Source organism: Oreochromis niloticus, linkage group LG17 (genome assembly GCF_001858045.2).
Source record: "Oreochromis niloticus isolate F11D_XX linkage group LG17, O_niloticus_UMD_NMBU, whole genome shotgun sequence".
NCBI classification, from domain to species: domain Eukaryota; kingdom Metazoa; phylum Chordata; class Actinopteri; order Cichliformes; family Cichlidae; genus Oreochromis; species Oreochromis niloticus.
The window spans coordinates 24,725,278-24,737,347 of NC_031981.2; the positions used below are offsets into that span (position 1 = coordinate 24,725,278).

The 12,070-nt window shown below is 39.5% G+C and overlaps 1 protein-coding gene across 10 annotated transcripts in view; it reads left to right on the top strand.

Annotated features, from left to right (window-relative positions):
• The window catches only part of mast2 (microtubule associated serine/threonine kinase 2), a 141,450-nt gene that overhangs the window by 67,636 nt on the left and 61,744 nt on the right, over positions 1 to 12,070 (top strand). For 8 of the 10 annotated variants that reach the window (XM_013273515.3, XM_019346731.2, XM_019346732.2 and 5 more), the window contains one exon: positions 3,894 to 3,925. In XM_013273515.3, the coding sequence (XP_013128969.1) occupies positions 3,894 to 3,925 (32 nt within the window). Of the gene's footprint in view, positions 1 to 3,893; positions 3,926 to 8,057; positions 8,853 to 12,070 lie in introns of those variants that run through there. The other 2 variants (XM_019346733.2, XM_013273521.3) reach the window with 2 other exon arrangements.

A 12,070-nucleotide genomic window follows, 5' to 3' on the forward strand; every position in this document is an offset into this window, starting at 1 on the left:
CTACCACAGCTGTCTGGAATGGCAGAATCACAGACTACCAGCATGAGGTGCTTCTGGCACTAAGCTTTGCAAGTCCTAAGATGGGACCCAGATAGATTCATTAGTAGAATCAGTCAGTAAAAAATGTGTTTTACGGCTGACTCTGTGTTTGTCTCCTCTGAGTCTGCAATAATTAAATCAGAGCTCTGTGGGCCATGACTACATGTTTTAGTATTCTTCATGTGGTTGAAGCACAAGAAGAAAGTTGAAATGAAGTAGGCATTCGCTAACATATTCCTTAATGAAGCTGCAGAAGCTGTTGGGAACACAGAACCTTAGTGGTGGTGATACTGATATCATGTGAAAGTGGTGTAGATTATTTATAGCTTAACATTTCCTCTGTCATTTTAAATCATAAGTTGTGTTATTTGTGGAGATTATCATACTAAACTTGTATTTTCTGCAAAAAAGGCAAACACATAAACTGATCCCACTGGCTTTTTTATCAAGTGCCACGATCCGTAAGACTTTGGGGAAAATATTCTGTGTTCGAACAAGATAAAAGCTGAACTATTTGGAAAGTTCCCACTACATGTGGCATAAAACTAACACAACATTTTATAAAAAGAACATAACCTTAACAGTTCTGTCGCTTAGATAGTCAGTATCACACCTCTTTTCCCTTTTTTAGTCTTCCCTCTCACTGTTATTTTATTGATTATCACATATGAACAGCTGCAAAACACAGAAAATATACAATATAAAGCAATAAACCTTCAAACAAATGTTTCAGACGAACATCATTTCACATTACCGATCTCTGTGTAGGTGGATGGCTGATAAGAGCTTACAGTACTTAAACACACAGACAGACCTCTTTTCCGTTTTCCTGTCGCTTTCCTCTCTGCTGTTAATGCAAACGGGAGAGTTAATGCAAACGGGAGAGTTAAAGTGAGGGGGTGAGGTACAAAAGAGGTAGAGACTAATGTAATGGTAATAACATGAAGGTTGAAACGTTGAAGATGGATAACAAAGGTAGGGAAGAGGTTTTAAAAAATATGTGAATTTTATTCGTCACAGCCTGCTAGTAACTAAGTGCCTAAAAATACAGTTTAAAATTATTTCTTTGCCAAGGCGTTCATTATATGAAGACACAGCATTGGTTGATCCCTTGACTTAGATGTTTTTTTAAATACCCGAATGGAAAAATAATCAGGTACAAGAGCATGACTGAAAATGAGTGAAAACGCAGTCAGTGTACAAGAGAAAAACTTTCAAAAAGCATAGGGAATTATTGCTCAAGACCACTGTAAGAAATGATGTATGGTTCCTTGGAATCCAAATCTAAAGGAATCAGGGGTAGATCAAGGGTAATCTGAGTTTGTATTTCTTCTTATTTTTTAATTTTTTAGAAAATGTTAATAAGTAGGGGAAAGAAAGGTCTTAAATAATCTTGTGTTTCGAGGTATTTACAACAGCAGTGCAAAAAAGAGGGAAACATGATTAGGATTATTAAAAAAAAGTGGGGGCTGCTCTTTTTGAGACTCAAGCCATTTCCTGTCCCGCTGGGATTGGACGAAATCTGTTTACATGACTGACAGGATTCCTGGTTCCGGCCTGACCTACAGGAACGAACACATGCACACACACACACACACACACACACACACACACACACACACACACACACACTAATTGGTCAATTTGTGATTCTGTTCTGTGCTTGGCTAAGTGAAAACCAAAAAAAGCAACATTTTGATTGATGTTATCATAGCACACCTCTGCAGACTTCTGCTGCACTCTCACTCACCCACTCACTCTACTTCAGCTGAACTCCATTATGCCCATTAAGCTTATCTGCGCAGAGAGATATGAAGAGAGCCTATCTGACTCAGATCACACAGCCGTCCCACGCAGGACTGTGTTCAAGATAAAAACAGGTTTAAAAACGGAGCCAAGAGGTATCTCTCTCTCTCTCTCTCTCTCTCTCTCTCTCTCTCTCTCTCTCTCTCTCTCTCTCTCTCTCTCTCTCTCTCTCTCTCTCTCTCTCCTTCACTTGCTCTCTCGCTCTCTCTAGATAGAAAGTCTTCTAAATCAATGTGGCAGTGAATGATTACTTTAAAACTAAAAGAACAAGATATAAAGTGAAATGAAAATGACCCTGATTAGGGGATGAACCAAAACCCTGATGTAGAAAATCACAGTTACACTTAGTCACATACATCTATGGATGTGGGCATTTAGATGATGGGAGGTAATCATCTAAAAAATGTTATGTTTCAGGTGCAGTATAATTTTCAAAATGGTGCAGACACTCTCAGACATAAACCACATATTTGCAGGGATGGTTTCAAAGCAAACAGAAATGATCATGTCAGTACTTTTCTATTGAGTGTGTGTGTGTGTGTGTGTGTGTGTGTGTGTGTGCATGTGTGCATGTGTGTGCTTGTGTGTAGGGGACATCATCAGATGTTTAAACTGTGGCTTGCCGGGTTCCCAAGCAGGTCAACCGTTGTAGTTGGAAAAACACCATTAACACTTCATCGGGGTCTATCAGCTTAAGCCATAGGGCAATAACACACACACACACACACACACACACACACACACACACACACACACACACACACACACACACACCTACACACCTGATATCTGCCACAGAAACACTGATTAGCAGTATTGACTAAATGTGCTCTCTATGAGGGCTGTAATGTTGCTTTCGGGCTGAGCTGGGCAACACATGTGAGTTCTGTGTTGTCCTGTTTCACTCATACTGACATTCATGCATTAAACAAAGTAATAATCAATATAAATCAAGACTCTGCTCACGTGCTCACATTTGGAAATATCTGTTGCTTCTTATGAGTTGCTTTTTTGTTTTGCCTCATTACTTCTCAACTTATGTGTTGGTGCCTACCCATGATTGTAAAAGCACTGCACTGCCACTGTGTGGTCACTTGTTGACAGTACATCACACTTGCACAAATAAACTCACCATTTTGTAAACTGAGCTCTTCTCAATCTTTGATTGAACGCATGCGTTCATTTTACATTTACGTTACCAACGCAGTCAAAGTTACTTGACTTCAGTTTGAATGCCAGATGTTTAAACAATGACAGGATCCTAATAAATTAAAGGTGCTACACCGGGTATGTTTAGGTGGAATGTATTGTTAATACTGAGAAGCATACATTTAGTTTAATAAATACAGTGAGAATTAAAGGACACTTTAGTCATATTTGATCTCACATAAAACCTTCTTACTCTCATGTACCCTCCTTTTGTTTTAAGCTCCATTAACCAATAAACTGTCATTATTTTAACTGCTGTTATGTCTGGTAATCACTTAGCTTTCTATTTTTAAGGCAATTTTTCAAGACTTCATAAATAACTGAACAAAACATGAATAAAACCAGAAATTTACCTAGCTTTGACTTTGTGTTAACCTGCAGTTTTCCATTGGGCGTGGCATCCGCAGCACAAGATAGTGATGCTGAATTTGCAATAGTTCTTGCTGCTTTCTTCACTGTCATTCAACAAAAGTCAGACATTGTCTCAGCACTTGGGAAAGGAAGCAAACGGTAAAAAGAAAGCAGGGAGCAGGGACCTGCTCTCCAGAAATGTGTAAAAAAGACCTCGATGAAGTGAAGTGAAATTGTTAATCAGAACATTTGGTTGAGCAGTAAAGTCTCAATCCCTTACGCAGGTGTTATATTTGTAGCACTGAACCACAATGACCAGGGGTCTCATGTAGAAGCTGCCTGTATAAATTATGTCACAGTGACACTTTTTGGTCAAAAAGATCCAACTGATATTTTGTCTAAAGAGATGTAGTGCTTTTGACATTCAATGACAAATGGAAAATGCTACAAGTATTGACACTGTGTCTTTCTTTCTGCCTTTTTTTCAGAAGGAACTGAGCCTTCCCAGAAGAGGCAGTTTGTAAGTACCCATCATTCTTTCTGCCTTTTGTCTAATTCCCACCTTATATGAAAATATTTGGAAAGTTTTTAGGGTGCAAAGCAATCAACTTTATACACACCTCTGACTGTACGGTCCTTTAAATTTCTTTGGAAAACAATATCTTTCATCCTAAATTTCATCTTTGCTGGTCATTGGTATCGAGCAGAGCTCCAAGTGAAGGGATAAAGAGCTATTATTTAGAGGCCACTAAGTTTGTTTGTGTGCTTACACCTATTTATATCTTTTTGTGCGTGTGTGCGTGCCAAAGTTCTAATGTAATGTCATGCTGATAAGTCCTACCAAAAGTCAGAGATGCATTCATGCTTCCAGAGAACTGGGGAAAATGCCATTCTAGTGCAGTCATCATATCAGTTCAGATGATTGCACTAGAATGGCATTTTAGCACTTATTAAATATTTTCAGAGAAATTATTAAAGGCCCCAAATTACCATGACATTCATGCACTTGATGAGTGTATTTAAACTTCTGAACACAACTGTACTTGAGAGGGGTGTTCATCACTCACTCTTTCTCTGTGCAGTTTTAAACACCCTAAATAGTATTGATGTGTATGATTGATGAGCTGAAAGCTGGCTCTTTCCTTCTACAAGTCTATCCAGTGTGTACCATTGTTGTGTTACTTTAGGATCCTGGAATGGTTCATGGATCTGCTTTCCACACTGAATGTGGACAAACCTGTTTATTTGACTTGTCTTATAAGATATGAATGTTATTTAAGTTTCCAATCACCTGCTTTGACTCTTCCAGACAAGGGCCAACCTGCATGTAGATTTAACTGTGAACAGAGAGCAGATTGGCGAATCGCCAAACAGTTAGCAGATATTTTTCCTCCTGTAAATGCTTTGCACTTTAGTCGCATTCCCTTGACAGTGTTTTGAGGTCTCTCTGTATTTATCTTGATGTTGAGGTAGTGTGGAGTTTGAGAGCCTTGGCAAAACCTTCAGCGTGGAGTTACTCTGTGGTAGATCAGCTGGTTAGTGCAATTACTCCAGTCATTCTTCCTCATACCAGTACAATGTTCTTCTTGTAACATCTCCAAAGCAGTTTTTCTTTCATTCATTTCTCCACCTGTTTTTTTTGACAAACATACACTTGCTGATTATAGCCCAGAAGTAACTTTAAATTACTTAAAGACACATGACCTGTGTCATTTAATTAATAAGGCTTGTCTGTCTGTTCACTGGAAAAACGTTTTTTGCTTAATTTTATAGGTTTTCCGAGTCTTTCTTGAAGGTCATATTTGTGCCAGTGTGGCTTCACAGTATCACTGCCAGAATATGCTCAGTCATCCTAAAGCTGTTCTGCAGTCCTGCAGAGGGTTTCTTGTGTCTTTCTGGAAAGTGTAAGAGAACCTTCTCTCAAAATGATGACTTTTTCTTGCAGGTCTCAACAGAAATGATGGAGGTTAAGTTAACTTCCATGTCCATTAGGAAATGAGGAATCAAATGCTTTGCCATCTTCCTCTTGCCTTCCTCAAGAACTTGATATCTCTAAAATGTCTTGAGGGAATGTTTTCCCCAGTAGCACTAGTGTTGGGTAATATTACTATTAAAAGTGCTTCTTACCTACTTTCATTAAAAAGTAATCCAAGAAGCTTTAGTTAAACTAGAATAAAATTAGGATGCTGACCTCCATATGACCAGGAAAACTCTGGTTGGAAAATGATTGCACAGAATATTTGGACTTTCTAGAACAGATTAGAAGTAGTTGCGACAACCATGAGGTCAACCAGAGGTTGAGCAGTCAGTGCCCAACACATTGAGTCTCTCAGAGTCTGTCTGTGCAACTTGTCTGCTCCATGAAACGACAAAACACACAAATCTGAGCTATTAAGGTTTGTTAGAGTAGTTTACAGTGCGTCTAACACCAGAAAGCAAGTCTTATTTTGCGTTATGCAAGAGGCATACATGGGGGTAATGAAGTACAGTACTAGTGGCATCTATTTTTTTAATAAACTTGTATATTATAAATTTGCTGTAGCACAGTGGTTTGATCCCAGCCTGCATCAGTCTGCATACCAAAGAATCAGTGTATTTATCAGGGTGTGAAACAGAATATGCTTGTATGAATGTGTGTGATTGGGTGAGTGAGGCGTGTTGTATAAAGTGCTTGTAATGTTCAGGTACGGAAAAAAGGCTCCATGTGAGAAGCGTCCCTCTTTAGAAATAACCCAGTCTGTGGCAGATAGAGTCACACCTGACGTGTGATGCAGTGTGGTATGGGGAAGTCTGTCCCTGGCTTTGGTACAGCACTACACATCTGATGAACAGATTTGTAACAGACGGCAGTAGATTTGAGATTTATCACAGTTTATCACGGCAGCACTATCGCAAACAGATTGCACATGCCAGCTTGACCCAGATTGATCGGAAACTGTCGTATTGCCATTTGTTCCCAGTTTATTTGACATATCTATGCACCAAAGTCAGTTGGAAAATGGCAAGTGGTCTCAGACCTGGTCCCCATCTTTGAGAAAGGCTGCTAAAAATGTCACAAAACCCAGAGCATAAGATGTAAACGTGTATTTCTCCCCAGCACCTATTAGATCTTTGTTCCTCCTGGCTCTGGTGGTGTATAAAATTGTGTCCAAAGTTTGAACTTTTCTCTGATCCCAGCCCACCAAAATTATGGTAAATTTCAACAAATAAACACTCAAAGTATTAAAATGGTTGCAGTAGCCACAACCCAAAAACATATTTTCCCCCTCCCATTGTTCCTTTCAATTCTTTGAATCTACAGAGCTGATCATCACTTCCTGAATATCAGGCTCCTTTTCATTTCCATCTCCATCTCTTTGCCCCAGCATTGTTAAAAAATCCAAAAGAGGCCCATGAGTTTAATTTAAACACAGACGGCTAGTCTAACTTCTTCCTCAGATCCCTCCATGTTTGGTTGAGCAATCTCAACTCTGCATACTTCACTAGAAAAAAACTCAGCACCACCATCTGGTGGACTGAATAAGCAGTTGATTTTATTTTATTATTCTGGTACTAAAAAGTTCAAATTGAATTACAATTTGGCTTCACCCCTCCAGACTAAACCTGTGTTCAAACGTCAGTAACAAGATGGGATAAGGTCAGTTACACACACGCAAGATAACGCTTTGAAAAAGTGGTCTTTGTTAGGGGTCTTCCAAAGGAACTCACTGGGAAAATCATGTGACACTCATGCTCACTTTTATTTTGTGAGAATCCTCAGTGACCTTAATGTTAACTTCCACTAATAAATTCTGACCCCACCAGACCCATTACTCTAACTTTTCCAAGTCTTAACCCAGAGGCAAACACAAAGACCCAGTATAGTTTCTAATGGCATTCTCGTGTCCTGCTGCAGCTTCTATATTAGCTCAGTAATCACTCCAAATGAACAGAGCTGTGTGTGCGTGTGTGTCACTACGCAGCCAAAGCCAGCTGTGATTGGAGTCATTGTTTATGACTTAGCGATGTGGCTTATGAGCTGCATTTAGCCCGTCGCGCTTAGCAGTGTACCAAAGCTTCTCAGAAATGAGAATAGAGACAGAAAGTGGACAGCTGCACCTCGCACATGCTCTAATACAGCATCATGAAAATGTCTCCTGTGTTGACTTTTCTCTTTTAGGTGTTAACGTACGCTCAAAACCTGACCCAAAGAAAAACACCATCTGCAGAGGAGTCAGTTAAAATAGTTTTAGGCTGAATCCATAAAAAATTGTAGGACTTTGTCGGAGTTTGTTAAATGTGACAGCAATAAAAAATAAGACTGAGTTTGAAAAGCGGTTACGCAGTGTTTTCTGTTAAACTGTTTAATTTCTAACATATCCCAGTCATTGTCAGTTATTTTACATATCCTAACACAAAAAACCCCACAAAAAAAAAAACACAAAGACAAAAAAACATGTGGAATAAAAGTTTAAACAGGTTAAAAAACATTAAAACACTCTTTCAAACATGATATTTTCTCCAGATATAATGTTCTCTAGAAATGCTCCCATAATAAGCCAAGCCAAACGGCACAGAAGGAGACGTCAGGCTTTACTCCACTCTTTATCTTCCCACCTCCCTGTTTGACCCCTCCCTCGAGCCTTCTGTTCACCCGTCCCTCTGTAGGCTGTTTGTCGAGGACTCAGTCAGTTCTCTTGGACGCTCTGATCACCAACAGGCTGAGACTTTTAAGGAACTGAGGGGAGATTAACAGGGCCGGCTGTACCCGGGGAAGTTCTGGCAGGCACTCTGTTCCTGGGGACGTGCAGGCAGGAGACTTATGCTGTGGCTAAGCGGTAACAGGAGCTGATAACTAAGGAGTTGGTCCTTTTTCTTTTCTGACTTGATGGGACAACACAGAACGTAACGGTCTCTCTGACTTTGGGATTACGTTTTATGCAAGAAGAGAAACAAAAGGATTTGTTTTGTGTTTTTAACAGACTTTGGATTCATCAGAGGAAGACAAAATGAGAAGGAGGAAAGCTCAAATGAGTTTGTGTAACACACACCAAATTTGTTTATCCAGCTCAGATAAATATGTGTGTTGCTTGCACGTAGCTCCACACTCTGTTTGTGTGTGTTTGTGAATTAACAAGCCCATGCTTGCCGGTGGAAGAGCAGTCTACCCCAGATACCTCATACAGCTGAGTCTCTGTGTGGAGATAAGAGTAGGTGCTGACGTAGCACAGGCTAAGCTCATTCTTTTATACATGAAGGTGCTGTCAGCAGTCGGACCCATGGAAAACTAAACTACATGAGAGTTTCTGGTGCTTTGGAGGAGCTGCTCAGTGGTCAGTATGTATTTGACCGACAGATGAGCTGATACAGCCGGGTGGATTATTAAAGATTACAGCTGATTCATTTGTCCCAGTACACAAGATGAAGAGGAGGAGGGAGCGATCAGGAGCCCCGCAACTTCGCCTCCAGTAAGAGTGTGTGTACACGGCATGTTCAAATTTGTGTGTGAAAGCGAATGAAGATCAGGTTCATATCAACACAACAAAAGCTGTGTATCCCATTTCCTTCTCTTTTATTTGTGCTAAACAGACAAAATTGGCAGGAGGTATTCTTATATAAAAGCACCACCTCAAGTTCAATTATGTAAATATTGTGATTTATCTGTTTAGTCTCTATTTTAACAGGAAAATAACAGAAAAGTGCTCATCTTAAGCTTATAGGAACAGTGACCAAGTTCCCACAGTCCAAAGTACATTTAGCACTTTAAAAGGAGATTATAATCTCAGAGGCTTTCCTGCTTAAATACAAAGTTAAAACAAAAAAGTTACAAGATAAATAAAATGCTTGAGTTACATGAATATATGTTTTCCTGATCTTTTACCACATGATACCTACATTAACAAACTACAAGCCAACCAGACGTTTAATAAGGTTAGCTTTGTCTTTATATTAATTACAAATAACATCTCCAAAGCTTTTGTTTTTATTGTTTAACCACATACTGTATTTCACAAACTGGACATTATTGGACAAAGTCTCTTCATATATTACACTGGAAATATTCATATCATCCATTTAAGACAACAAAAAATTGATACCAAAGAAGAGAATTAAAAGCACTGATGATGGTCAGATCCAGCTACACGTCATTTGGGTTTTGCAAGTAATAAAATATCAAAAATTACATATTGCTTTTGGGAATTTAAAGTTGGTGCATGTATGAGTCAGATGTGTCGTTTATGGTATCGATATCAATTTAAACTTTAATATTTTCAGATAAAAACAGAAACTTTGTGTAGGTGACACATCAGTGACCCACATACATTCACAGTGCTGAACACACATAGTGTACATACATAGTGAGTCAGTGAAATGGAAAACCATGAGGAGCCATGAACATGAGAAGGTATCAGAGTGAGATCCCAGCAGGGAGGGAAATCCTTCATCAGCTTAACAGCTTACTGTGACTGTGTGCTTGCACTCTTTCACATGTGTATACGTGCTAATGTTGGTGTTTCTTACTTTCTGTGGAGCTTATGAACAAATTATTAAGGACAATGCTGGCCTTTAAGAAAATATATTGTAGCTGTGTTTACGCAAACCTTCCAGAGTAATTAAATATTAATAATAATAATAATATATTGCAATATTTATAAGAATTTGCACACTGCTGTTATTTAAAATAGGAAGCACAGACAAAAAAAAACAGTTTTCGAGTTGACTGATATGTTTGTGTTAATATAGTGAAGCAACATGCAATCTTACACTGCATAATATGCAGTGATATTTTTCAGCTCATCTCAATCATCTTTATGTGACACTGTCACTACAAACCTTCCAAAAACCTACTGGTCAGACTGCTCCACACTAATATTTGGGACGCAGTGTTGTTTTTTTCACTGCTATGCCAGCTGGTGTGACTTAGTTTCCAGTCTAGCATTTGATGATGACTTTGTCTTTAATTTTGCTTCCAAAATTTGGTGTGTTAAAAGCTATAGCGGCACACCACAGATGGCCTTACAGTATGTTAGGTAAAAACTGCAGATACTAAAATGTGTGCAGCCATTGACCTCCCAGTAGGTGGTCTCTCCCACTCTGCCCCATCCAGCAGGGGGAAGGGGGACGTGGAGATCAACACCATAAGGTCATTCTGCCCTGCATAGCTGTGACAACTGACAGCTGAATTTAAACCTAAAACAGTGTGTGCTTCTTATCAGTACCACTCACTGTAACCCAGTGAGTTAGACAAAACTGATTGAGTCAGACCAATTCTGTCCACATTAGTGCTATGACTTAGCTCAGTCTATGTGCTGACCCGGTGCCTCCCTGGGAGTACTTACAGAGCCCTTTGAAGCTGATCCAAGACTGTGTCCAGCCGTCTCTGGCTGTGATAAGTTGTTATGTGAGGCTTTCTACCTGCTGTGAGGGGACATCTGCAGGCAGTCAGACAATATGTTGGGGACACTTAGTAGTGACTTCTGCTCGGGTGGTGTATGTTCAGACAGTATAATTGTTATACTGTCAGCCGGTTTGTGCCTTCTACTGAAAAAAGTATAGTTTCTACACAACTAACTGAATGTCTTAGCAAAAGTTTACTGAAACAGTGGGCAGTAAACTGATCAGCAATTTAAGCCAGCCTTTATTTAAACATAGCATCTCATATTCTCATACCACCATAAGCTACATAGGATAAGACTAAACATCGTAAATGTAGTTTCACAAGTTCGTGGTGTATAGTTCAGATGAGGAACCCTCCCTAACTGTGAGGGAGCCTGTGTTCTCTTTCAAGCGTCACTCTGTATTTCTCTATGGGAAATACCATCTGGTGTGATCTGAGTGGAAGATCCACTACCAACATGTCTGTATCAGACATATCACTTCAAGGATACACAGTCTTCAACACCTCCCTTAATAACCCTTGGCCCAACACCAGGCATTATTGCTTTCTTTCCTGTGAGGATCACTAGAGCTCCTCAGTAGCCCTGAACCATTGTTATTTTTTGTTTTTCTTTCAGGATTAATTATTACTTTGTAATTACATTTTTGTTTTGACGATATTTTTCTGGTAAGCTGGTGTCAAATTGTTTAAAACTTGAACTTTATCAAGCTAGCACATCAAGTGAGCTTGTGCTCGTGTAGCTATTTGCTAGCTAAGCTGAGCATTAGTATTTATGGCTTCTACTGGTGCCAATCTTGGCGGTAGCTGATGCATTACCTTGGCCTCCAGTAACACTGTGAGGAATCTTGTTTCTGACCAGGATATGTCCTTCAATGTGTGTATTAAACAAATATTTAGGACTGATTTCTTCCATTTATGCAATATCTCTCAAATTAGAAGTATCCTGTCCTGCCTGAAAAACTAGTTCATGCATTTGTTAATTTTAGGCTGGACTACTGTAATTCGTTATTATTAGGATGTCCTAAAAACTCCCTGAAAAGCTTTCAGTTGATCCCAACTGCATCGAGAGTACTGACAGGGACTAGAAAGAGAAAGCATGTTTCATGCATGCTTATACTGGCTTCTCTTTATTGTGTATCTGCCTTCCGGGGGAAAAAATGCTGGCTCATAGGCCGACTCAGGAATTGTGGTGATTTCCAGAGTCTCAGCAGATACCACTCAAAGAAAATCCCTGCACTCCCCCAAGAATTAGCTTCCCAGATCTGGGACTCTCCACCAATGCTCTTA